This window comes from Onychostoma macrolepis, chromosome 09 (assembly GCF_012432095.1).
Source record: "Onychostoma macrolepis isolate SWU-2019 chromosome 09, ASM1243209v1, whole genome shotgun sequence".
Classification (NCBI taxonomy): Eukaryota; Metazoa; Chordata; class Actinopteri; order Cypriniformes; family Cyprinidae; genus Onychostoma; species Onychostoma macrolepis.
Genome location: NC_081163.1, coordinates 5,023,784 through 5,049,056, shown reverse-complemented (window position 1 = coordinate 5,049,056; position 25,273 = coordinate 5,023,784). Strand labels below are relative to the sequence as shown.

At 34.6% G+C, this 25,273-nt stretch overlaps 3 protein-coding genes and 1 long non-coding RNA gene across 5 annotated transcripts in view; 1 reads left to right on the top strand and 3 right to left on the bottom strand.

Annotated features, from left to right (window-relative positions):
* Positions 1-90: 90 nt before the first annotated feature.
* On the bottom strand, positions 91-5,037 carry klhl41a (kelch-like family member 41a). Its single transcript, XM_058786975.1, has 6 exons — positions 3,803-5,037; positions 2,358-2,515; positions 2,177-2,284; positions 1,904-2,089; positions 1,004-1,150; positions 91-479 (listed from the first exon to the last, which is right to left on the bottom strand). The coding sequence occupies exons 1-6, from the start codon at positions 4,892-4,894 to the stop codon at positions 368-370; spliced, it is 1,803 nt and encodes a 600-aa protein (XP_058642958.1). The 5' UTR covers positions 4,895-5,037; the 3' UTR covers positions 91-367.
* LOC131546888 (uncharacterized) lies at positions 5,015-22,161 on the top strand. The gene is made up of 5 exons (XR_009272800.1): positions 5,015-5,137; positions 5,516-5,551; positions 14,702-14,924; positions 15,575-15,679; positions 22,034-22,161. It is a non-coding gene; the product is annotated as an uncharacterized LOC131546888 (long non-coding RNA).
* Positions 5,813-10,342, bottom strand: bbs5 (Bardet-Biedl syndrome 5). Of its 2 annotated transcripts, none has more exons than XM_058786976.1 (12): positions 10,125-10,342; positions 9,439-9,521; positions 9,278-9,343; positions 8,999-9,048; positions 8,792-8,919; positions 8,018-8,153; positions 7,816-7,911; positions 7,662-7,724; positions 6,851-6,985; positions 6,637-6,720; positions 6,351-6,374; positions 5,813-6,266 (listed from the first exon to the last, which is right to left on the bottom strand). In XM_058786976.1, the coding sequence occupies exons 1-12, from the start codon at positions 10,184-10,186 to the stop codon at positions 6,165-6,167; spliced, it is 1,029 nt and encodes a 342-aa protein (XP_058642959.1). In that variant the 5' UTR covers positions 10,187-10,342; the 3' UTR covers positions 5,813-6,164. The 2 variants fall into 2 exon arrangements, with proteins under 2 accessions (XP_058642959.1, XP_058642960.1); XM_058786977.1 differs by having other exon boundaries at positions 9,439-9,517.
* col28a2a (collagen, type XXVIII, alpha 2a) overlaps positions 10,577-25,273 on the bottom strand; it is a 32,407-nt gene continuing 17,710 nt past the window's right edge. The window contains 21 exon segments of the mRNA XM_058786972.1: positions 10,577-11,401; positions 14,715-14,906; positions 15,560-15,770; positions 15,872-16,125; positions 17,522-18,079; positions 18,167-18,203; positions 18,866-18,901; positions 19,013-19,093; positions 19,352-19,420; positions 19,818-19,886; positions 20,089-20,157; positions 20,953-21,021; positions 21,165-21,208; positions 21,211-21,232; positions 22,053-22,121; positions 22,298-22,366; positions 23,414-23,485; positions 23,623-23,691; positions 23,829-23,900; positions 24,028-24,096; positions 24,201-24,269. Of these exon segments, the coding sequence (XP_058642955.1) occupies positions 11,385-11,401; positions 14,715-14,906; positions 15,560-15,770; positions 15,872-16,125; positions 17,522-18,079; positions 18,167-18,203; positions 18,866-18,901; positions 19,013-19,093; positions 19,352-19,420; positions 19,818-19,886; positions 20,089-20,157; positions 20,953-21,021; positions 21,165-21,208; positions 21,211-21,232; positions 22,053-22,121; positions 22,298-22,366; positions 23,414-23,485; positions 23,623-23,691; positions 23,829-23,900; positions 24,028-24,096; positions 24,201-24,269 (2,217 nt within the window). The 3' untranslated portion in view covers positions 10,577-11,384.

Below are 25,273 nucleotides of genomic sequence, written 5' to 3'. Positions count from 1 at the left end.
ACTGCACCACATTTCACAACAGAACCTAATATGAAACATTAATCTGTGGTCATTTTTACTGTTAAAGTCAACATGAGACATCATTTGCTATACATTTTACTTCGTTAAAGAAGAGGGATGAATGATTTGTAATGTCAGCATCAAAAGAAATGTATTTTTTAGAGATGTATTTTTTAGAGGTGGAGAAAGTTGCAATTCATTTTGATAAAAACTTTCAAAGACTGGGAATGTGCATTATAGGAAATACAGTCAGTTTTGATTTCATGTTTACTTTAAAATGTTTTTTTGTTGTTTTTGTTTTTGCTGCTTTAAAATATAGTTACACTTTGTTATTGGACACAAACTATAATAAGTGATGATAATGTTTTTAAAGTTTAGGCATCTTTGCTGGATTTAATCTCATACAAACGCAGGAGGCGCCGGTAGCATATCGCATCTCTCCGATCATTCCAGTCCACTGTTTCTTGTCCTCCTCATACCTGTTAAAAAAAAAAAGAGTTGTTTTTAGATTTAGTCCCAATTGGAATGATACATTACCTGTTAAAATTTAGATGCTCTTGACATATACATCACTGTTCAGAAGTTTGGGGTCAATACGTTTTTTATGATTTTGAACAAAGTTTCTTGTGCTCAACAAGGCTGCATTTATTTGATCACAAATACAGTAAAAACAGTAATATTGTGAAATATTATTACCATTTAAAATAACTGTTTTCTACTTGAATATATTTTAAAATGTAATTTATTTCTGTGATGCAAAGCATCATTACTCCAGTCTTCAGTGTCACATGATCCTTCAGAAATCATGAATTTTTTTGTTTTGTTTTTTGTTTGTAAACTGTGCACATTTTCTTCCAGGATTCTTTGATGAATAGAAAGTTCAAAAGAACAGCATTTATTTAAAAAAGAAATATTTGTTAAATATTTGATCCCAAAATTTGAGTGGTAGTGTGTGGTGAATATAAATCAGATGGACTATTGCTGTGTAAAGCACAACACTTACTGCCAGATGTCAGTGTTTTCTGATGGGACACACTGTTTGTCCTCGTTCTCCTGCATGGCGAAGCCGCCCACCGCATACAGGACACCAGCAGCACTGACCAAATTCACAGAACTTCTCTCCTGCACAAACTCAGGGAACGGCTCCCATCTATTGTGGGAAGAAAAGAAAGGAAAAAAAACAGGGTTTAAACTGATTCAGATAGTTCTGTAGTAGAGAATCACCTAAAAGGATAACTACCACAATATCCCAGTTAAGTAAACATAGGGGTGTCTCAAATGAAAAACTGGCAAGTTATTATGAATATTATAACAATCTCTAATCTGTTCAACAAAACAAGTGACAATTTTGGAGGGAAAACAAGAACAACAGCTCAAAGTGTTATCAATAGATCTGCTGAATTCTGTGATGTTCGGTGGTGTTAAATGTATTATCTATGATAATGTCTATGTTTTAAAAGATGGCTGGAAAATACCAAATTTGCAAGGTAACTGTCAATTAGTAGTGAAACAAAGCTTTGAAATCAATTAAACCAGTTGCTTTGAAAAATGATTCACTGTTTCGAAGTGCTCCAAACCAGAATGGTGAAATGCATCGAACATGCATAAAAACCAGGTAAAACCATATTGACCATGGTTCATGGTTTTACAGAGATCGAGACACATAGCGGTGAACAATGTTGAAGCTTCGCTAATCACGCACTCCGAATCACTGGTTTGAAAAACAAATGATTCACAAATGTTTCAAAGCTTTGCGAAGCAGTGTTTTGTACGTCTCTTTTAAAATCCTTGACTGATCACTGGCTAACTTTAGCTTTAATTTAGAGTATCTTTGCACTTTTTTTTTAAATACTTGTGGTTTCAGGATTAAGTATCAGTTAAAAACTAGTGATGTATTACATACTTGTTTGTCCCAAAATCATAGGCTTCACTAGAGGATAAAAGGCCATCTTCATTGACCCCTCCAACCACAATGATCTTTCCTTTGTGGACTACAGCTCCAAACATGGACCTGGGTGTCTTCATGGCTGCCAGCTCTTTCCATTCGGACTGCTTGTGGTTGTATGCAAACATCTTGTTGATGGTTTTACTGTTCCAGGGATTGAAACAAGCACTGAAGCCTAATTTCTGGCTTTTATTTTGTATTTAAGTTTACGTGAACTAAAATCTGACTTACTTTTCATCCGTCTTTCCTCCTATGCAGTAAACTAGTCCATTTTGTGAGATCACACTGTGACCGTGAATTCTTAAGGGTAGTTTTTTGGTCTCCTGCCACTTCATCTTACTGCCAAGAGCAACAAAAAGTAATTAGATGGACTTGTTTGGCTTATGTAGCAGAAAACGTAGAAGAAACTTACTCGACATCATAACACAGCACTGAGTCCAGAGACTCATTGCTCTGCAGGTCTTTACCAGCAACTGCAAACAAGAGGTTTTCAAACTCCCCCACGGCAAACAGACACCTGGGCGATGGCATCGGTGGCAGGGCTATCCAGTTTGGAGAATGAGAGTCCAGCTGAAGAATATGCATGATTTAAAATGAATTACAAATGTAAATAATTTTCATTTTTTAATTTTCATGTATTTTATTTTGCCTGATGATACAGGCCCCTGTGCTAGGCCTGTTAATGATTTGGGACTTTTCTGCACCTAAAACCACTTCCTAGAAATATAAAGTCATACAATTAAATGAATAGTGCACCCAAAATTAAAAATTTAGTCATCATTTCTTAACCTTCATGTTATTCCAAACCAGTATGCATAACAAAAGTTGGGTTTTTACCCTTGAAAATGTTAATCCAGGGTCATTTTTAACTAAAAGTAAAACCATAAAAATGTTCATTACTTAGGCTAAAATATGTACTTAAAATAGGAAAAACCTATTTTATTTCATCTAGTTGTCAAGGAAAGATTTTTTTATTTGAATTTAGCTTGATGTACTAAAATAACTAAAACTGAAATAAAAAGTCATATAAATTACTGTATATAGACATACTCAAAAAAGTAATAAAAACAATAAAATTACTAAAAATGAAAACTCAGAAATTTGTAAATTCTGTGCTAAAATTTTTGTTTGCATTTATTGGATAAATAACACTGTTTGCATTTTCTGTGATTAATGTGTATTTAATAAGGCCGCATGAATATTTAATGAGGCAAGTGCTGTTCATTTTTTGATTGGTTGTCTGAAAACGCGATTCGTGTTTAAAAAACCTAAAGAGTTCTAACCAAGGGTTAACAATGCTGTAACTGCAATGTGAAAAGCTCTAAGTTCAGAGACAAAATATTAGGCTACTCTTTTCGTTGTAATGTAAGTGAAAGGGACTGGGGCTGTAAAGCTCCAAAAATGGCAAATAAAAAAAAAAACGTAACGTTACCATAAAATTAGTTTTATGTGTTAAATCCCGGGTTATATAGTGTTACCAAAAGAATGTTTGGAACAACCTCAGAAGGTGAGTAAATGATGAGAGAATTTCCATTTTTAATAAATTACGGTCTTTTGAATAGCATCTACAACCTGGTATGATAATGTTGTTTAATATAAGCTCGACCTGCTGTTATGTCGTCTGCCGCTTTAAATGCGCGAGCGGTTTTAAAAGGCGGGTAAATTCCAACGGTCTGTCGATGAATTTATCGATCTTTCGCTCTTCAGCTGGGAAGAAAAAAACGTACTGAAAGTGATTCCATCGAAATCGTTTCTCTATGTTGTTATACTTATTCTATAATACCACAACTAAAAAAAATTAGTTATAGTTATAATCCTAAACAGCATTTTGTTATATAAATGAGTGAATAGCCTAACCTGGTAGAAATAGCACTGCAGTGGTGAATCCTTGTCTTCGTCAACAAACAGCCCTCCCAAAACATAGAGCAGGTTCTTCTTCGACGTGATGCTAACATGATTTCGTGGTATCTGCTCTGCAATGGCTGCTAGGAAGCATTCGTTTTCATCAGCATCGTAGGCCACAGCCGCCGTGTCGTTTATCATCAGGATGAGATCCCTGTTGAACATCCCCAGCCGTTTGTTGTTATTGAGATAACCAGGCAAGACTTTTTCCCCGTCTTCTCCTTCGCCTTTATCTCCCTCCTTATTTTGCGGAAGTTTTCCAGCAAACGCCTCTTTGATGACCTTCAGCTTCTTGGCGAGCTCAGGGTCGGCCTTGATGATATCGTCCTTTTCCACCTTCTCCTTGAAGTATTTCTCAGGTAGTAATCGGAAGCGGATGTGTTCGAAAGCATCTTCCAAAGCTTTCGTCCGGTTCTCCTTGTTCTTCCGGACCCATTTCATCAAGAGCTCAAACACGACCTCTTCTTTTTCCACGTTCAGAGCATCGCACCCAATGACGGCGAACAACTCAGGAGCGTTGAACTCAAGAAAGTCCTCATCCTTGGATAAAGTCTCAAAGCGCTCCGCTATGAAGTCCCTAGCAGTGATAGCGAGTCTAGGGCAGTTCAAAACCAGTCCCATTCTGAAGATGGCCAAGCAGTTACCCAATGAAAGCTTGTTTTGTAGATAGTTGACGCAAACGGTGAACACGGATGGGATTTGGAATCTGTTGGCGACGGCGAAGATGTCTTGCACGTTCTCATCTGTGATTTCGATGTCTGCCGAATAGAGATAGTTCACAATCATGTCCATAATGGTGGGATCCACGTTCTCCAGCACTACTTCCTTGCTGGAGTCTTTCTTCTCAACACCATCTTCAGTAAAGTACAGATCTCGGAAATACGGGCTGCATGCAGCCATGATGAGTCTGTGGCAGGGCAGACTCCGATCTCCAACCTTCAGAATACAATCCACAAACTTGTTCTCCTTCAGAAGTTCCTTCAAACCATCCTGGAGCAGGGTGCTCTGAAAGAGCCTCAGGTCCTCCTTGATACTCGTGGGCTCCATCTCAAATTTTGCAGGTCTCGAAGAGGATGCTGTACTTCCTCTTGTCTTGCCGTTTCAGTTGTAAGAGGCTGAAATAACACAGGGCTCCAACACAAACCCCCTGCAATTTAAGTCCGCCCCTCTAAATATAGACCCCTCATACAGTCAGAAAGAATTTAGGCTGACCAAACGGGAGCCCAGTGTCGCATCAAGCAGCTGTCAAAGACTGAAAAAGACAACTGTGAACCTTGGACACACTCAGAGGTCAGGGGTGTTTTGAAAATGAATTTGTGTTTGGTGCTGTATGACTAAAGGATGGAAGGAGTGACGTGTCAATATGAATAGAACAGGTGTCTAAGAGTTTTAAATAATTGTAAAGGTGTGTGTCATTACCTCTGTTTTGCACATGGTGTCATTTGTACGATTAGTAAGTTTATAGGTCTGTGACTCATTCACGTTGTGGTTTCTATTTAAAAGAAAAGTTCAGCCAAAAATGAAAATGGTGTCATTATTTATGCACTTTCATGATATAAAATGTATGGATTTTTTTGGTCTTTTTGGGGCTTGACAGACCATAAAAGGTAATTGTAAATAGAAAATAATGAGTGTATGTTTTTCTAAATTTACATTTTGGTTCCACAGAAAACATAACGGCACACAAGTTTGGACAACATGAGGGTGAGTAAATAATTATTTTTGTGAAGTATTCCTTTAAATGCTCTTTTTACTTTATAACCTTCTATTGCCTAAAAGGTCAGCAAACAACAGCTGCTGTCAGACAGGAGCAATTAATCAGCTCTTCTGGTCATTTGTGAAGTAGCTGACACATTTTTAAACAGACCTGTCAAACCTGAGCCAACAAACTGCATGTGTTGGTTTGATCAACCCACTGCTATGAAAACTGCTTAAACAGGTGTTGAAAAACAAGATTAAACAACAATTTCCATCATCATTTTCACTCGTACTTTAATTACACCACAACAGCAAAATTAGCATGTAAAGCTCAAAGTTTCTAATATACAAATATTAACACATATATGAATGTTTCTATTTCTGTGTGTCCATTCATATTACACAAGAGTTTAAAAATGAACTTTCTTTTTTTTCCCAGCATTTTTCTCCTAACTTACACTTGGTTCACATTTGATTTGTAAACATATGTCATTATAAAATATCAAAAAATACTCTGAAAATAAATAAAATGTTGACATTTTGCTAATGAAAAATTCTTTATATTGGATATAAACAATGCAATGCCAAAATACATAATGGTATGGAGAGTTTGTGCGTTTTAACCCATGACTTCCCAGAGTCCCTGTAGTGTGAATCCATCTTTTAATTTCTCTATGGCCAGACCCAACTCTTCAGAGAACACCGGCTCACGGTCATGTTGCTTAAGAAGAAGAAAAGATGTCATTTAAATGGAAAGTTCCTCTAGACTAATAGATAAATAGACAGACAGACAGACAGAATTTACCTTATTTCCATCTGCAAAATAAGCCTTGAGGTGAAAAAGAGAAGAAATAGCACATCAGTAATTGTATGTGTAATAAAATCTACAAATAAGAGAACATTCCTGATGTCAGAATTATCAGAGCTCTGTGTAAACATTTTTGATACCAGGCAACAAAAGTCTGTGTTGATGGGACATTGTGAGTTGTGGCTTAAGCGATCAGCTATTTTCAGCATGTGAGACACACACACAGCACTGTGTTGAAAGCAGTGTCATTATCTCTGAGAGTAGCATATGAGGTTAAACTCACGGTAAAAGCGTCTGTGTGCTCATCTGGCTCAATCTCCACGTCATCAGGTGGCTGCTCTACTGTCAGCTCCTCCAGAGGCTGAGGCTGAGACAAAAAGCTTATTTATTTTTACACGCTTTTTTGCTTTTAATTTTCTGAAAAGTGGAGCCATCCTAGACATGTTTAATACTGATTATTGCGCTTTTCACTATAGATCAAAAATCTTCAAAACTACCTTTTCTTCCATCTCATATTCCACACCAAAAATGGGGTTTGCTGAGTACACTTTGTGTAAGGAGTTGATTTCCTTCACGGCATCTTGTAACTTGTCCATTGGGTCGATCTTGAATCCCAGCACATATCCTCCTGTCTAAGAGAGAGAGAACAGCACAAAACATTCACACCAGGGAATTAATTCCACATCGACAACCATTCAAAAGTTGAATGGGGTCAGTAAGATCCTTTAATGTTTTTGAAAGAAGTTTCCAATACTCACCAAGGCTACATTTATTTGATTAAATACAGTAATATTGTGAAATATTATTTCAATGTAAAATAACCGTTTTCTATTTGAATATATTTTAAAATGTAATTTATAACTGTGATGCAAAGCTGAATTTTCAGCATCATTACTCCAGTCTTCAGTGTCACATGATCCTTCAGAAATCATTCTAATATGCTGATTTGCATCTCAAGAAACATTTCTTATTATCAATGTTGAAAACATTTTTGTGGAAAGCAGGATAAATTTTTTAAAAGTTTCTTTGATAAGCAGAAAGCAGCATTTATTGAAATATTTTAATATTTCGTAACATAAATATCGTTACTGTCACTTTTAGTCAATTTAATGTGTCCTTGCTAAATAATTTCTTCAAAAACATTTTGCCTGGTAGTATACAAATTACTATCCCTTTATTCATCACATCAAAAAATGATAATCATTTTAAGAAAATGTGTGCTTTTAATGAAATGTTAGGGAAATTATAGGTCACATTATATGACATAAACATTTTTTTCTGGTGATCTTAATGTTGGTCCAAACTTACCTGCTGAGAGCTCTCAATCACAAGAGCAAGTCCAAATTTAGAGTCTCTAATCCTTATTGAGCGCTTCAAACAAAATAAGAAAAAGAAAGCACAGTTTTAATAATTACAACTCATTACAGATGGCTGAGTTTTTTGAAGCAAAAGAAACACTCACGATTTGTAGATAAGGAATGCTGACGTTGAAGCTCTCGTTCATGTTGGCATGCCACACTATCCTCACGTTAGTAATGAAAAAAGTTCCAAGATTACCCTGAAACACAAGGCCATGCTTTGTTGTTTAAGGGCGCAGCAACAGACATTTTCTCAGTTAAATTCCTATTAAACAATCAATAATACTGTCAATCCACTGAAAATACCTGATCACTAGACAGGTTCCAAACTCCATTAATTTTATCATAAACCTGCTCCTGTGGCAGAAGCCTCAGCTGTTTATTCTGAATAAGAGCTCCTCTTAGCTTCAGATCTCGATACATTTTGGAAGTTTCATAAGCTCTGAAAGAAAGAAACACAAATAGTTTACTGTACTAATACTTTACATGCCTTAAGTAAAGGCATGGCTTAATATTTCTTATTATTTGAGTCAGCTGAATGAATAAAATTAAATAAATAAATATATTTTACTGACATTAAAGTAATTTCAGCATAATATTTTGTTCTATTTTTTTAAAGTTTATCTTATGCAACATTTCTTATAGGCTTTCCTATAATAATATTTCCTCTGAGTAATTTATTTTATTAAAATTCAACCAATTAAAAACTCTTCTTTCTGATGCTTTCTGTTTTGTCAGATTATATGTGGTATTTCTTTATGTCCCTCTGTAAATCTAATAATTAATTTTTTTAAACTATTAAACATGTCTTCAAAGTGCTGCTTAAAATACTTTTAACTGTAAATATATATATATATATATATAAAAAATGTAAATATGTGGAATTTTTTATTCTGCAATTCACAAAATATTGTATATATTGAGCTACAGATCTAAATACTAAATTTAAATAATAGTTTGTTAATTTAGTCAATATGCCAACTCAAATTCTGAAAAAAAAAAAAAAAATTAATAGGAAAAAAAAATATTTGAACTGTCACTAAAGTGGTCTAATCGTGTCATTATGTATGGCATAAGTACCTGTGAACTGCAATGACAGATGTAAACAGTCTTGGACTTCCTGGGACTACATTGGTGAATATGAACTCAAATCTAGTGTTATTAGATTTGGTTAATATGTAAAGCGCTTCAGTCTGACCTCTCAGTTTCTGGAAAAAAGAGGGAATTTGATATCATCCATATGGGCCATTTAAAAGAATGAGGAAAACATGCATCAAGATGACTCACTGAATTTGCTGTCCTCGTGGTGATATTAATAATGCAGTTGTATCCCACAGCTGTTAATAAATAAAAATAGAAGATAAATAAAAAGGTAAATATAAAAGACAAGATGAGTCGGATAATGATTCATCAGTGACCATCAACTGATGTTAAGCAGCTCTCTGATGTATGAATGATTACATCACAAATGAAGAATTTGTTTTACTTAAAAACAAGAAAAGAATCAAACTGATGTTTTATGAGAGCGCTACATCTGTCCAGTGCAATAAAAGATGTAATGCTCACACAAGTTGACTCTTGGCAGTGCCAGTGAATGCCAGATTATCCTCAAATTGGTCACCAGGAGTCTTCCTGTATAAAGACAAAACAAGATGTCACAATTATGACAATTTAATATACATAAAGGTAACCACAGGTAACAAGGCTGAAATAATACATTTAATCACCTCTGTCACCATTATTTCCCTTTGTGTCCTCGATTGAATCCAGGCAGTCGATAAGCGCTTCGCCTGGTCTGGTTTTCATCTGCCTTAAATTAAACATAAAATCACTTGCTTTGCTTCGGTCTGAGAGGAGAATAAAATACTAAATGGTTCATTTAAAAAAACAAACAAAAAAAAAACACGCCCACATAAAAAATAAGGTAAAAATATGCCTTAAATGTATTGTTTATTTTATATGTATTTAATTATATTTTATCATTAGATATATGAAATATTCAGTGTTATTTTAATATTACTTAGATACAATGATAGTTTTTATTCAGATTTTAAATGAGCTTTTGTAGTTTTTGTTTGTTTATCTAATATTCGTATGTTTCAAATTTATTTGAATTAACAAACGTTTTTAATAGTTTTGTTATAATTTAGTTAGCAATAATACTCCTGGTATTAGTTTATAAACTATAAACCCTGCTGATCCGAGAGAATGTTTAAAATCTTTAAAGATCATTTAATCTCTTTTATTCGTTGACTGTGATTACAACAAACACATCATATGGAAACACTAGCACATATAACGTACATCTGTCGACGTGTAGCACAAAATATCCTCCAAGCTCACTATTCATGTATATGATTTAATAAATGAATGTTATTAGCTTCTGAGCTAGCAGATTAGCCTGAGGACTTACTGCGGAGAGATGTCAAATCTCACGTCTCTGTCCTCCCAGAGTGCGTCTAACACCGACGCCATGACCAGTGCTTATTGTCAGCGGGTTATAAGCGAATTAAACCAAAGTAAATATGTTTTTCCTTCAATAATATTGACTGAAACTCAGTCGCTCTGTAAGACGATTTAGCGCAGAGCGTCTTCACGTCACCAGTCACCACGGTAACAGCAGCGAGTACGGCGGACCGGAAGGGACAAACCGCGAATATCTAAAAGTAGATTTATCACGCTTGCTATATTACCTGTAAATGTGTATATGGTCATATTATAACAATAGCTGTCAGGGGTAATATGTGTTTAAGCAGCCGTCTAAGTGGGATCTATACTATCTATCTATCTATCTATCTATCTATCTATCTATCTATCTATCTCTTATGTTTTCACATTCAATAACAAGCACAAAGTTAGACATCATTATTAACCAAACATTTTATTCAAGAATTCCACAAAAGAACACATTCAAAAATATCATTTGTATACAACAGTCAAAAAAAATTGTCTACAATTCAATAACGGCTTATTTCAGACAACGATTTAGGAAAGGGTTGGTTCATTAAAAATGGAAAATGTTGTTTTCAATACAAAATTCAGGAATGCAACTCTATTTTGTCTGAATATTATTATAAAGCAACTGTGACACATGAAAAATAGTATATACAAAATGCTTTCCTTTTTGAAAATCATAATTGCATTTAAATTATTAGGACTTAGTGACTTAACTTTTTGATTTGTTTGTTTATTTGTTTTATTCCTTACAAAATTATAATATCCCCATAAACCCCCTAAGACATAATTTATGACGTTTCAGTCGAAATCTGTCTGTGGCTTTACTCAAGTCACAAATTGTATAGAAATTTTAAATAAAACAAAACCTATATACAATCAATTCCCAGTGAATAATATTTCTGCATGTCACAACTGTCACATGTAGAGCAGTGCACAGATTCTCAGTAGATACCAAGAAATATAAGAAATGTGAGTTGTGCATATGAATAAATGGCCTTTGAAGCTTCATAATAACACCTGTGTTTCACTTTAGCAGGTACTTGTTTATGAAAATCTTTTGACATTTTCTCCAGATCCTGAGCTTAAAGATAGGGAACATTTTTATGATATTATAATAAGAACTGCTGACGGCTGTAGGCATCTGTCATTGTGGTACACCATCACCAGCATAAAGTTCATTTATTGGGGTTCAGTGTAGAATGACTGATGTAGATCTTCATCCCATTTGGCCTGCTATAAAAACAAAGGCAGAAAAAGTCAGAAAGATGCCAGAAAGATGCAAAGCCTGTCACATTTTGAAGGAAAGTTGAGTATGTGTGATATAATGTTCTTAAGAATGTCTGAAAAAAATATCTACCAAGAAAAGTAGTTCAGCTTTTATTTATTCATTTTATTTATATATATATATATATATATATATATATATACACACACACATACATACACAGTCATGGCCAAAAATATTGGCACTCTTGGTAAATATGATCAAAGAAGGCTGTGAAAATTAATCTGCATTGTTAATCCTTTTGATCTTTTATTTAAAAAATTCACAAAAATCTAACATTTCATTGGATAATAGGAATTTAAAATGGGGGGAAATATCATTATGAAATAAAAGTTTGTTTTTCTCAAATATGGACACAATTATTGGCACCCCTAAAAATTCTTATGAGTAAAATATCTCTGAAGTATATTCCCATTCATATGCACAATTTTGAGCACTTCAGGGTGATTATGAACATGAAATTATCCAGCCATGGCTTCCTGTTTCACAGAAATATAAATAGGAGGGAATACAAATTCCCTTAATCATCCATCACAATGAGAAAAACCAAAGAATATATTTCTGATGTGCAGCAAAAGATAATTGAGCTTCACAAATTAGTGAAGTGGCTTTAAGAAAAGAACTAAAGCAGTGAAAATTCCCATTTCCACCATCAGGGCAATAATTAAGAATTTCAAATCAACATAAAATGTTACGAAACTGCCTGAAAGAGGACGTGTGTCTATATCGTCCTAATGCACGGTGAGAAGGAGAGTTTGAGTGGATAAAGACTCTCCAAGGACCCCAACTGGAGAATTGCAGAAAATAGTTGAGTCTCGGGGTCAGAAAACCTTAAAAACAAATTGTCAAACAGCACCTACATCACGGTTTCAAGAAAAATTCTCCTCGCTCATCCAAAAACAAACTCCAGCATATTCAGTTATCAGACACGACTGGAACTTCAAATGGGACTGACTTCTATGGTCAGATGAAACTAAAAATGAGCTTTTTAGCAGAAAACACTCAAGATGGGTTTGTTGAACACAGGGATAAAAAAGTACCCCATGTGTACAATGAAATATACTGCTGTATTTTTGATGTTGTGGGCCTATATTTCTGCTGGAGGTCCTGGACATCTTGTTTAGACACATGGCATCATGGATTCTATCAAATACCAACAGATAAAAAATCAAAACGTGACTGACTCTTTTAGAAATCTTATAATGGGCCATGTTTGGATCTTCCAACCGTACAATAATCCAAACACAAACCTCAAAAACAACACAAAAATGGGTCACTGAGCACAAAACCAAGCTTCTGCTGGCCATTCCAGTCCTCTGACCTGAACCCTGTAGAAAATGAGTGAACTGAAGAGAAGAAGCACCAACATGGAGCTGGGAATCTAAAGGGTCTGGAGTGATTCTGGATGAAGGAATGGTCTCTGATCTCTTGTCAGGTGTCTCTAACCTCATCAGGCATTATAGGAGAACATTTAGAGCTGTTAAACTGGCAAATGGAGGTTTCAAAAAGTTTTGAATAAAAGGGTGCCGTTAATTGTGGCCAATGTGTATTAAAGAAAAACATTTATTTCATAATGATATTTCCCCCCATTTTAAATTCTTATAATCCAATGAAAGGTTAGATTTTTGTGAATTCTTTAAGATCAAAAGGATTAACAATGCAGATTAATTTTCACAGCCTTCTTTGATCATATTTACCAAGGGTGCCGATATTTTTGGTCATGACTGTATATATATATTATATACATTTCTGCAATCATTTTAGTATATCTTTTCAAGAGACAATTTTATAGAAATGAAACTTGGATATATTTTAGAGTAGTCAATGTGCAGCTTGTATAGCAGTACAGATTTACTGTCCTCTGAAAATAACTCAACATACAGCCATTATTGTCAAAAAAGCTGGCAACAAAAGTGAGTACACCCTACGTGAAAACAGCTATATGTCGTTTAACCATGCAAAGCCACGTCCTATTCATCATGTTCATGTTTTTGTCTGCTTGACAGGACTATACAAATTTGTGTATCTTGTTTTAGAGCAGTTAAAATTTGGTGCTTTGAGTACAATTCTCTCATAATGACCACTGGATGTTCAACATGGCACCTCATGGCAAATAACTCTCTGAGGATTTGAGAATTAGAATTGTTGCTCTCCACAAAGATGGCCGAGGCTATAAGAAGTTTGTCAGGTGCAGAAGCTGGTTTCAAAAAACAGGCGCATGAGTGCCGCCCGGCATTGCTTTAGAGGTTGCAGAAGTGGAAGGTCAGCTTGTCAGTGCTCAGACCATACGCCGCACACTGCAACAAGTCGGTCTGCATGGCCGTCATCCCAGAAGGAAGCCTCTTCTGACACTGGCTTACAAAAAGCCTGCAAACAGTTTGCTGAAGACAACTTGGCCAAGAGCATGAATTACTGGAACCATGTCCTGTGGTCTGATGTGTCTAAGGTAAACTTGTTTGGCTCAGATGGTGTCCAGCATGTGTGGTGATGCCCTGGTGAGGAGTACCAAGAAAATTGTGTCTTGCCTACAGTCAAGCATGGTGCTGGTAGCATAATGGTCTTGGGCTGCATGAGTGCTGCTGGTACTGGGGAGCTGCGGTTCATTGAGGGAAACATGGAGTCCAACATGTACTGAGACATTCTGAAGCAGAATATGATACCCTCCCTTCAGAAACTGGGCCGAATGGCAGTTTTCCAACATAATAACGACCCCAAACACACCGCCAAGATGACAACTGCCTTGCTGATGAAGCTGAAGCTGAAGGTGAAGGTGCTGGAGTGGCCAAGTATGTCTCCAGACCTGAACCCTATTGAACACATGTGGGGCATCCTCAAGTGGAAAGGTGGTAAGCACCATGTGTCTAACATCCAACAGCATCCGCAGCTCTGGTGAATTCCAAGCCCAGGAGGATTAAGGCAGTGCTAGATAACAATGGTGCCCCTACAAAATATTGACATTTTGGACACAGTTTTGACATGTTCACTTAGGGTGTACTAATTTTTGTTGCCAGTTATTTGGACAATAATGGCTATATGTTGAGTTATATTTAGAGGACAGTAAATTTGTACTTCTATACAAGCTGCACATTAAAATATATCCAAGTGTAGAATTGTCCCTTGAGAAGATATACTAAATTTTTTGCTGAAATGTGAGGGGTGTACTCACTTTTGTGAGATACTGTAAATCTAATAATAACACTGCTGTTGACAGAGCTTATCTTGTATTAACTCTTCATCCATGTCCGTAGGAGTGAATAGTACCTGTAGCGGTGAGGACACACGTCTTCTTGCATTGTTCTTCTGTCTGGAAGCGGTTATCGTTGCCCTGACAGCCTCCGTACCAGAACTGAGCACAAGCGTTTGCCTGTTTGTCGTAGTACCAGCGAATGACGTAGTCTCTACAGGAGCCCTGACTCAGACTGAGCGAACACCGGGGATCCAGAGGAGCTGATTCTGACCAAAAAAGAGAAAGTAATATCACTAAACACTTTCAGAAAAAAAAATAATATATTTTTTGTTATATTATAAAAGTATAATTTGTAATATTTTTCAATATTGTCAATAGGTTTTAGAACAACTTTTGTATACAAAATTAATATTATATATTATTTTTTATGCTAAAATATTTTTAGCCTATTGGTAATATTTATGTTTTAAAACAGCTTTTTATAAAATGATATTTTGTTATTCATTACTTTACAAAATATAATTGTAATTTTTTAACTTTTTATAAGAATTTTGTATCTAAATGATATACTATATTATATTATATTATATATTTAAATCTATTATGTAAAATTGTATTATTATACATTTATATTTATTTATGTAATTATAATATAAAATATAATTGTTGTTATATTTTTCGTCCTATTTGTAATATTCCGTATTGTCAACATTTGTTATATTATATATTAATAGCTATTTTTATTTATTATTTTATAATATAAATAATTAGTTTTATCAGATATATATTTTATTATTCATTATTTTATATAATAGAAACATAATATAATATAATAATATATATTATTTTCAGCCTATTGACAATATTCAATATCGTAAACAATTGTATTGTGTAGGAACAGTTGTATAAAAAAAACTACCTTTTATCACTACAGGACGAGGCTTTGCATTTACATTCACTGAAGTAGAATGTGTTGATACTGATGAAGATACTGATGATGAAGATGATGATGATGACGAAGAGGTTCCTGGCTGTACAGGTTGGACAGTCTTGTTGACAACAGCAATAGTGCTTCCACTTTGAGTTTGTTTCTTAATGTCTAGATCCTCGCCTTCATAGTCATTCTCCACCTGCACACAAGCACAGAATCAGACAGCGGTCTGGTTCAAATCAGTCTGCATTAGTCTAGCGTGCAAAAGAAATTCACAGTAAATTAGTTGTGTTAGCTGACCTGTGCTTTGAGAGGGCCGGGGTTGATGGGAAGAGGTATGCTGTGTCCTCTGCCTCTAGAGTGAGTCTGAGATCTGTCCAGTAAAATCTCCTGAAATCTGTTCTCATAAACATTATTCCCATATGAGGAAATGTCCTTTTGGCCGTTACCATAGCCGTATCCGTTGTTTCCGTTCAAGCCGTTGGTAATCCGGTTGAAGTAAAGAGCCCCGTTCTCATCCTCACAGAACTGGCTGACCAGTTTAGACTCCAGAGCTGCACGATGAGACCAAACACAGCAAGATGCAATTATATAACTTGAACTTTACATTTTAAACTCTTAATCTTTGCAGTTAGGATTATTCATTATGATCTTGCTGGCGATACAAAATTAAGCAACACTATTGCAGTGATTTTTCATTTAAAAACATTTATTTGGCCAGTCTTAAAAAGTGTATTATTAGACTAAGTATGAGTTAAGACTTGTTTAAAGATGTTTAAATAGTGTCTCTGATTTAAGTTCAGTCTGAAAAATATAGTTAAAATTGGTTAAACTGATTCATTTTAGGAAATCCAAACTGTTCAAATTGTCCATTTCAATGAACCGATTCAGAACTCAAACATACTCATGAAAGTCTCTGGGTGGCATTTTTTCATTTATTAACTTGTTCATATGTAGGTGTGTATGCATATAAAAATAGTTAAATAAATACAGAAAACGTGTTGATTTGATTTTTTTTTTTTAACTAGATACTTTTTTAATATTTAACCTTTTTCATATTTAAGGCTGTCAAATCGTGATTAATCGCATCCAAAATAAAAGTTTGTGTTTACATAATATATTTTAAGAAATATGTAATATAATATATATATATATATATATATATATAAGGGATGAAATAAAAATTCTTGGCCGAGACCGAAAATTCTGGATGCACTTGGCCGAAAACCAAAAATGCTTTGTAATTAGTATATTTTCGCTCGTATTTTCAGCCGTTTTTCTCTTTTCGCAGCCGAAAATTCAGTGCACCCCTATATAAATATATATATATATATATATATATATATATATATATATATACACACACACACACACACATACACACATATATATAATATGTAAAATATAAATATTTCTTAAATATATATACATGTATGTGTATTTATATACATATAAAACATATATAAATAAATGTACACTTATAAAAGTACACAGTATACACATGTAAACAGAAACGTTTTTCATGATTAATCGATTTAACAGCCCTGATTATATCATCTTTATTATATTATATTGTATTGTATTATATAATATTATATAGCAAATAATTGTTATTTATTTTATATTATAAAAATATGTTTAAATATTTTTAGCCTAGTGACAATATTCAATATTGTTAATACATTTTACATGTCTGAATGTATGAAATATATTTTTATATTATGTATATTATATTCATATTTAATACATTTTATTATTTTATATTGAAAATAGTATTTTATATCAAACTAGAATATTTTATTCAATTTTTCACCCTGTTGACAGCATTCATTGTCAATATTTGTTTTATGACAACTGTATGAAAATACATTTTATATGATATATTTATACACTATGTGCAAAAACAAGCAAACAAACATATATTATAGTTAAATTTTCTTCCATGCTCACCTGGCAGTGTGTTGTAATCATCAATGAGGAACATATGTTCACTGTCAGGGTCAGAAGCGATGAGGTTGAGCTCCCTCAGAAACTCAGCCTGTGTTGGGTCAGAGGTGTTCACGATTCCCAGCGCATACATCTCAATGTTCGCCACTTGAGCCTCACGTACTGCCATATCCAGCTTAACAGATTCTCTCTTATCCGCCTGTCCATCCGTAATGACAATGGCTACTTTTCTGACCCCGTTCCTGGCGCTGTAAAAGGCCTCTTGTGTGGCTTTGCGGATGGCAGTGCCAGTGTAGGTGCCCTCTCCCATGTAAGGCATGTTCCTAATCGCCTTCTTGACATCCTGCTTGGTCATATACCTGGCCAGGTTAAACTCCAGATGGACATCCAAGCTGTAAAGAACCAGACCGATTCTCGTGGCATTACGACCCACTGTGACGCGGTCCACTAAAGCTGTGACAAAGTCCTTGATGATCTCAAAGTTTTCCGGGCCCACGCTTTCAGAGCTGTCAATCACAAACACCAGCTCCATGGGCCTTTCCTTGCACTTAATACCACATCCTAGAAATATATGCAGTCATATCATGACACACCTGTTTTTTCATTATCAAATCATTTGTTTTGTCATATTGAAAGTGTAAAACTCACCACAAATCTCCTTAATCAGCTTGATTATGTCTTCTCTCTGAAACATAATAAAAAAATGACTGAATTTGCTAATATTTACAGTGCATACGTTTGCATAGTTTTCCTAACATTAACACATTAATCAGCTTGATTATGTCTTGTCTCTGAAACATAATTAAACAATTACTGTATTTACAAATATTTACGTTGCAAAATTAACTCCTTAATCAGCTTGATTGTCTTCTCTTTGATAAAACACTGAAAAATGACTGAATTTGCTAATATTTACAATGCATATGTTTGCATAGTTTTCCTAAATTAACTCATTATTATAATGCATATGGTTGCATACTAAAATGCTATCATTAATCACCCTGATTATGTCTTCTCTCTGAAAAATCATTGAAAAATGATGGAAATTACCAGGATTTGCTCTGCATATGGATGCATAGTTTTCCTAAAATTAACTTCTTAATCAGCTTGATTTTCTTCTCTTCAAAACAATCATTAAAAATGACTAAATTTGCTAATATTTACAATGCATATGATTGCATAGTTTTCCTAATATTATCTCCTTAATTAGCTTGACAATGCCTTCTCTCTGAAAATAATTAAAAAATTACAGAATTTTATATATTTGCAATGCATATGGTTGCACAGTTTTTCAAAAATTTACTAAAAAAAATACAGCTGAAAAGATGTAAATGTATTTGATCTTACCGTGAGACCTTGTTCGCCCTTGATTCCCTGTCTTCCCTAAAGGGAGAGATTAAAACACTTGTGATGTACAATGTGATTTAGTATTCACATTTAAAACTCTGTCTGCTCTTACACAAAAGATGGTTTATAGTGACTAAATGAACTCACAGCTAGTCCTGGAGTCCCTGGGTCACCCATGTCACCTTTTGTTCCTTTGAAGCCCCTCTCGCCCTGCAAACCACGATCACCCTGCAGGACAGAGAGATTTACAGATGAATTCAAGGATTTGTATCATACATTTTTACTGTATGATCCCTGCGCATAATTTTATTTTTATTCCTGAAGTCGAGTTCAATTGGGTCATTTCTTGCTATTGTGCCTCTAAGACATCTATGAAAATGTCCTCTACACATGTAATATGTGATACAGAGTGTTTCTCTTATTCACAAGCTGCATGTTTGCTGCCGAGTCTTTATGTTGCTAGTATGATCTAAACCAAAGTCTCACCTTGGAGCCTGGAAGTCCCTCTCCTGACGGGCCTCTCGGCCCCGTCACTCCCGGAGCCCCCTGATCACCCTGATGGATTTAACAAACAAGTTTATTTTCTGACCTGGTCATCATGACTTGAGAGTTGGGTGGTATTTTGAATATTCATGATTTTGCTTCTGATATGAAATCATGATATATATATATATATATATATATATATATATATATATATATATATATTTTTTTTTTTTTTTTGTAGTTTAGTTAAAATTATGACAGAATATTAATTTTTGAGTGATCTATCCCTTTAAAAAAGTGTCTTGGTAATTTTTGAAGTACATTTTCAATTGTTAGGCTGACATTATGAAAACAAAACAACTTTTTAAAGCATAAATACAGAAATATCCAGACTAAATGTGAAAAATATATCATTTTAGCTATATCTCCCCCACATTATATTGCAGGTAGTTGATAGTTAACCTACTTTGTGTCCCTGAATGCCTTCCCCTGGGGGTCCTTGTGGTCCTGGAGGACCTGGTCTTCCCATGTTGCCCTGAAACAGCAAGACAGCAGAATTAATATGGGAGGAACAGACAACTTGTCTTCCTCAATCCCCACAGCAACACAGACAGACTCCCTGCGCATGCCATTCAGAGCTCTTGTTCTGGACATCTGGGGCGTTCAGTATCACAGTCTCATTACTGTAGTCAGAGAGATTCATGGGAGAGTTTATTTCAGATGAATATCAATCTTACCGGTGGTCCCTGCAGTCCTTCACCAGGTGGTCCAGGCAAACCAGGCAAACCCCTGAATCCAACATCTCCCTGAAATGAAAGTGAAGTTTTATCAAAAGCACCATTTAAATTTATTCCAACTATGCTGGACATTTTAATGTTTCCATCATATGTGACTTAATACATTGAACTGAATAACTGCCACTCAATCATTAGTCTGCTTTTTTTTTATCACAATAACACACTTAAGTATGTAAGTTTAAAAAAAAAAAAAAAAAAAAATATATATATATATATATATATATATATTATTTTAATATTATTATATACATTTTTTCTATTTTATAATATAAAATAATGTAATGTTTTATCTAATATAAATATTTTTAATCAAAACTTTTTTAGGAATATTGTTTTAATTCATAATCCATTTTTAGTTTGTTTTTTTTCTATCACTTTACATCCTGTTACATCCATTTTACTTCCAAATGTTACTTTCTTAATGGCATCATTCACCAGGAAATTACATAATTTTTTAAGTGTACTCAACAACACAAAGGTCAGTAATGGTAAAGTTCTGTGATCTTTTGTGCTACAAACTCTGAAACAGTTGGTCATGATTGATACATTTACAGAAATCAGTTTGAAAATATTAGCATTTCAAAGGATGGTTAAAAAAAAAACACAATTAACTTCAGTCCCTCACAGAGCAATGACTAACCTAAGCTCTTTATTTCCATTCTGTTCATTTCCATGTAGATAATTGTGTAGACACTGTGTTAATAATCAAGCCATATTTAATGAAGCTGAAGTGCCTTAGCACATTTCTGAAAGCCACAATTTACCCTCCTACATCGTCATAAATACATGAAGTGTTAACTTCACCTTTGGTCCAGGAACACCAATGCCTTCAGGGCCGAGCTCACCTGGTGGTCCTGGTAAACCAGGCAGACCCTGTGTTAAATAAACACACATGCTCAAATACCCAGCAACAAACCTGATTAATGGGAATTATGATAAAAATGACTGAAAATGTTAAGTGAAGTATGGGCATGCAGTGATGTTATATGGAAACAGGGATGAAAGAGGTTGCTTACCACTGGACCAGGAAATCCTTCACCTTTAGGCCCAAATGGTCCGGCGGTCCTGGGTTACCTCGGTCACCCTAAATGTGATAAGGAAGGAATATCACTTCATATATACTAGTTAAAAGTTTGGAATAATTACATTATTTTAAAATGTTTTTAAAAGGAGTCTTTGCTCAACAAGGCTGCATTCAAAAAATACAGTAAAAACAGTAATATTGTGAAATATTATTTAAATTTAAAGCATAATTTAATTGAAAGCAGCAAAAACTGGTGTTGACACTGATAATACTAAGAAACTTTATTAATATTTGAGCATTCATAATAATCAATAATAACCGAGTAGCAAATCAGAATGATTTCTGAAGGATCATGTGACACTGAAGACTGGCGTAATGATGATGAAAGTTAAGCTTTGCATCACAGGAATTAATTACATTTTAAAATATATTCAAATAGAAATCAGTTGTTTTAAATTGTAATAATATTTCACATTATTATTATTATTTTCTGAATAAATGTTAACTTGGCGAGTATAAGAGACTTATTTCAAAAACATTAAAATTATCCAAATTGTCTATATAAAATGTTTGCTGTTTCATGATTAGCATAAACAAAATGTCTCATTATAAATACATCAAAAACATGTTTAAAAAAACTCTAAATTATTCCACACTTTTGACCAGTAAAAAGAAAGTTATATAGAGCTGCTTTATGATTAGCATAGTCAAAATCTCTTCTTTCAATATATATTTTTCTCACAATCATTACAAAACATTATAAAATCTGAGTTATTCCACACTTTTGATCAGTTATATATATATTGCTCAATCAAACTGTCTTATTCCTTATTCCTACTCATTTTCTTCATTTTTCTACAGGTTAAAAAGTCCCACTCACCTTTGGACCAGGCAAACCGTAACCAGTCTCTCCAATCGGTCCGGGAGGACCAGCGGGACCCACATCACCCTGAAGACACGAGAAGATGAAGTCATAGCATTACTTCTCTGTTTTATTGCTAAGTTGGCTATGGTGAATGTGAAATAGAAACGTTCTGATTCATAGTGTTGGCAGTGGGCCATTAATACAACGACATCTCCCAGCCTGTAGGGAATGGCACAGTTGTAGTATCTTGGCGTTGTTACCTTTGATCCTGCAAGAGCTCGTCCAGGTAATCCCGGCATGCCCAGCCTTCCTGGCGTACCTGGCTCTCCCTAAAAAACAACAGTGATGTAACTGCATTACTTCTAAAACTATGTGAGAAACCACAAGCATTTATTGCACTGCTACTTCAAACAATGAGCGGTTTTGTAAGCCTTTTTTTCACATTTCATCTTTTTGTTTTATTTTAAATATTATATTTAGTTCTTTTAGTTATTCTTTCTCGTTTTAAATCCTTCCCTATAGAGCACAACAGTAAGGTTCTGGAAACAGAAACCTCATTCCTTTTCTCCCTGTACTCTTTCATAGTTTCAGACATTTAAATATTTTGCAGTGAACATACACTACCGTTCAAAAGTGTTAGGTTTTTGTAAAATGATCAAAATATGATCAAATATGATCTAAATTACAGTTAAAAGAGTGATATTGTGAAATACTATTACAATTTAAAAAAACTATTTTTGTGTGATACTTTTGATGAAGTCTTTGATGAAGTTCAAAAGAACAGCATTTATTTAAAATAGATTTTACAAAGCCTTTACTGTCAATTTTAATGAATTTATTGTGTTCTTCTAAAATCTTAGGCTGTGTGTCACCAAAGCATTTTGCTGAAAACGCCAGGCGCTCGCGAATAAAATGTTTCTCCAAGCATTATTTTTCATGCCAATAATATGGTAGTCTGCCAGTTCCATCTGTTAAAGACGTCAACACTCGGTGACAAGCAATATTAAAACTTCCCCAATGTTGTTCAGTCATAGTACAAGCAGGGTGGTCTTTTACTGTATTTTATACTTATACTCAGTGATTATAAATAGATAGTTTTACTGTAAGAACATTTCTGTTTCTATTAAATCATTTGTGATGCTTCATGGCATGCGAAGTTAATTATATGAGACAATCAGGCTTTTGTATTTTTTTGTCTTTTTCTGATTTTCAAATACTTTCAGTCAAAGTTCATAATGCTGCAATTCTCTGACTTGGTTGCTTTTTTTCACAGCATAGTTATTCAACTTATTTAAAACATTTTGTAATAGAGAAAATCTGAAATCTGAAAAACTTCCAGAACCAATGTTGTGCTCCATTTCTTTAGTTATTCTCACCTTTGGTCCGGATGGGCCACTTATGCCAAGAGGACCTGGCAACCCTCGAATGCCACGTTGGCCTTGATCTCCCTATTAAGATTAGAACACAGAATATCAGTCAACATATCTTGTAGATAATGATACTTAAGCCTTTTTTTGACATCCACCAGATGATAATCACAATATACTCATACAGAAAGAAAATCTGAAAGTCTGAAGTACTGTACCTTCTCTCCTTGAGTGCCGATTCCCGGAGCCCCCTCAGATCCCCTCAAACCTGTCGCTCCAGGCTCACCCTGATGAAGAGAAACAATGCATTTAATATCTGCATAACTTGCCTATTTGCCTAATGACTTATCTAATCAGCAGAACACTCAATCTCAGTCACGTTAGATGACCTCACACCAGTCCAGACATCAGAAAGCTGAGTTACCTTTTGTCCTGGAGCTCCATCCTCCCCAGGAAGTCCAGGTACACCAGCCAGTCCCGATGAACCAGGTTCACCCTGAAGAAATAATATCAGCACTTAGTGCCATCTTGTAATGTCTTCATCATGGTCAAAAAACTAGCTTCCACCCTAAATGTCCCATACATTTTTGAGCCTACACCACCCCGGGTTAAAGAACACAAACCTTTGGTCCAGATTCGCCCTGCCCTCTCTCTCCCGGGGTTCCCATCTCTCCTGGTAAACCTTGTTCTCCCTAGAAAAATGGAAAATAATCAAAAGATTAAGCTAAGAACAAATTTTATATTTCCTATCACAGCTTTCCATTATTTATAATCTTTAGCCTTTTGCAGTACCAACCTTGGAACCGGGGAAACCCTCTCCTGGTGATCCTCTTCCTCCTGGAGGCCCTCTCGGACCCTCAACGCCCTGATATTGAGAAATATTGCATTAGAAAACCCAACATATAAGATCACCATATAAGGCCCAATGGGCCCTGTCTTTTTTATGTATCCACTGAAAAAAATGCAAGTGATCGCGCTGGCGTCTCCATGTCCTGCAAAGCACTGGTCATCTATCTAGATTTAACGTTTAAACATTGTTATATGCTTGAACTGTTTTATACCTATAGATTTTATTTCAGGCAAGTCGTGATGATTTGAAAAGGCTGAATTGATCAAACATAGGCTATGATCAGCTCATTGTCTGCCGCTGGCCGCTTGGTCGTTACTTTAAAAAGCAAAAACTTATAACGAACAAAAAATGCTTTTTTCTAAAGTAACTTAATAAAAGAAACAAAAAGAAATATAATCACTTTGCCATTACAAAACTGAACTATTTTAATAGCTGAAACAGTAGTATAAGCTGTTTTGGGAGAAGGGGAAAAAAAGGTCGGACTCGGGCCGGTAATTCTGATGAGCTGTCAGACAAGGGCCGTGAATTTGAGGCCCGTGCAGGGCTCTACATAGCATTGCATTTAAATTATTATGTTTATTGCATTTAAAAAACACAGGAAAGTCTTTCTCATATATAAATCAAATGTTTAGAAGTTTTTCTTTTTTTTTATGTTTTTGTAAGAAATCTCTTATGGTCACAAAGACTAACTTATTTGATTAAAAAAACAGTAAATATTTTGCAATATTTTGCAATATTATTACAATTTCAACTAAATGTTTTATATTTTAATAGATTTTTTAAAAGTAATTTATTCTGGTGATGCAAAGCTGAATTTTTATCATCATTACTCCAGTCTTCAGTGTCACATGATCATTCAGAAATCACTGAATATGCTGATTTGCTGCTTAGTTATTATCGATTAATATTATTGATGCTCAAAGATTAATAAAGGTTCTTATTATTAACTTTGATTCTTTGATAAAGTTCAAAAGTACAGCATTTATTTGAATTAGAAGTCTTTTATAATATTATAAATG

Excerpts from the sequence above, each read along its gene's own strand:
- klhl41a (XM_058786975.1), bottom strand. The coding sequence starts at position 4,894 with ATGGAGCCCACGAGTATCAAGGAGGACCTGAGGCTCTTTCAGAGCACC. Across the intron at positions 1,151-1,903 it reads TATGATTTTGGGACAAACAA|ATGGGAGCCGTTCCCTGAGT; the intron begins GTATGTAATACA and ends TTCCCACAATAG. Across the intron at positions 480-1,003 it reads GAAAACACTGACATCTGGCA|GTATGAGGAGGACAAGAAAC; the intron begins GTAAGTGTTGTG and ends TTTTTTTAACAG.
- bbs5 (XM_058786976.1), bottom strand. The coding sequence starts at position 10,186 with ATGGCGTCGGTGTTAGACGCACTCTGGGAGGACAGAGACGTGAGATTT. Across the intron at positions 9,344-9,438 it reads GGGAAATAATGGTGACAGAG|GAAGACTCCTGGTGACCAAT; the intron begins GTGATTAAATGT and ends GTCTTTATACAG. Across the intron at positions 6,267-6,350 it reads ATTTTGCAGATGGAAATAAG|CAACATGACCGTGAGCCGGT; the intron begins GTAAATTCTGTC and ends CTTCTTCTTAAG.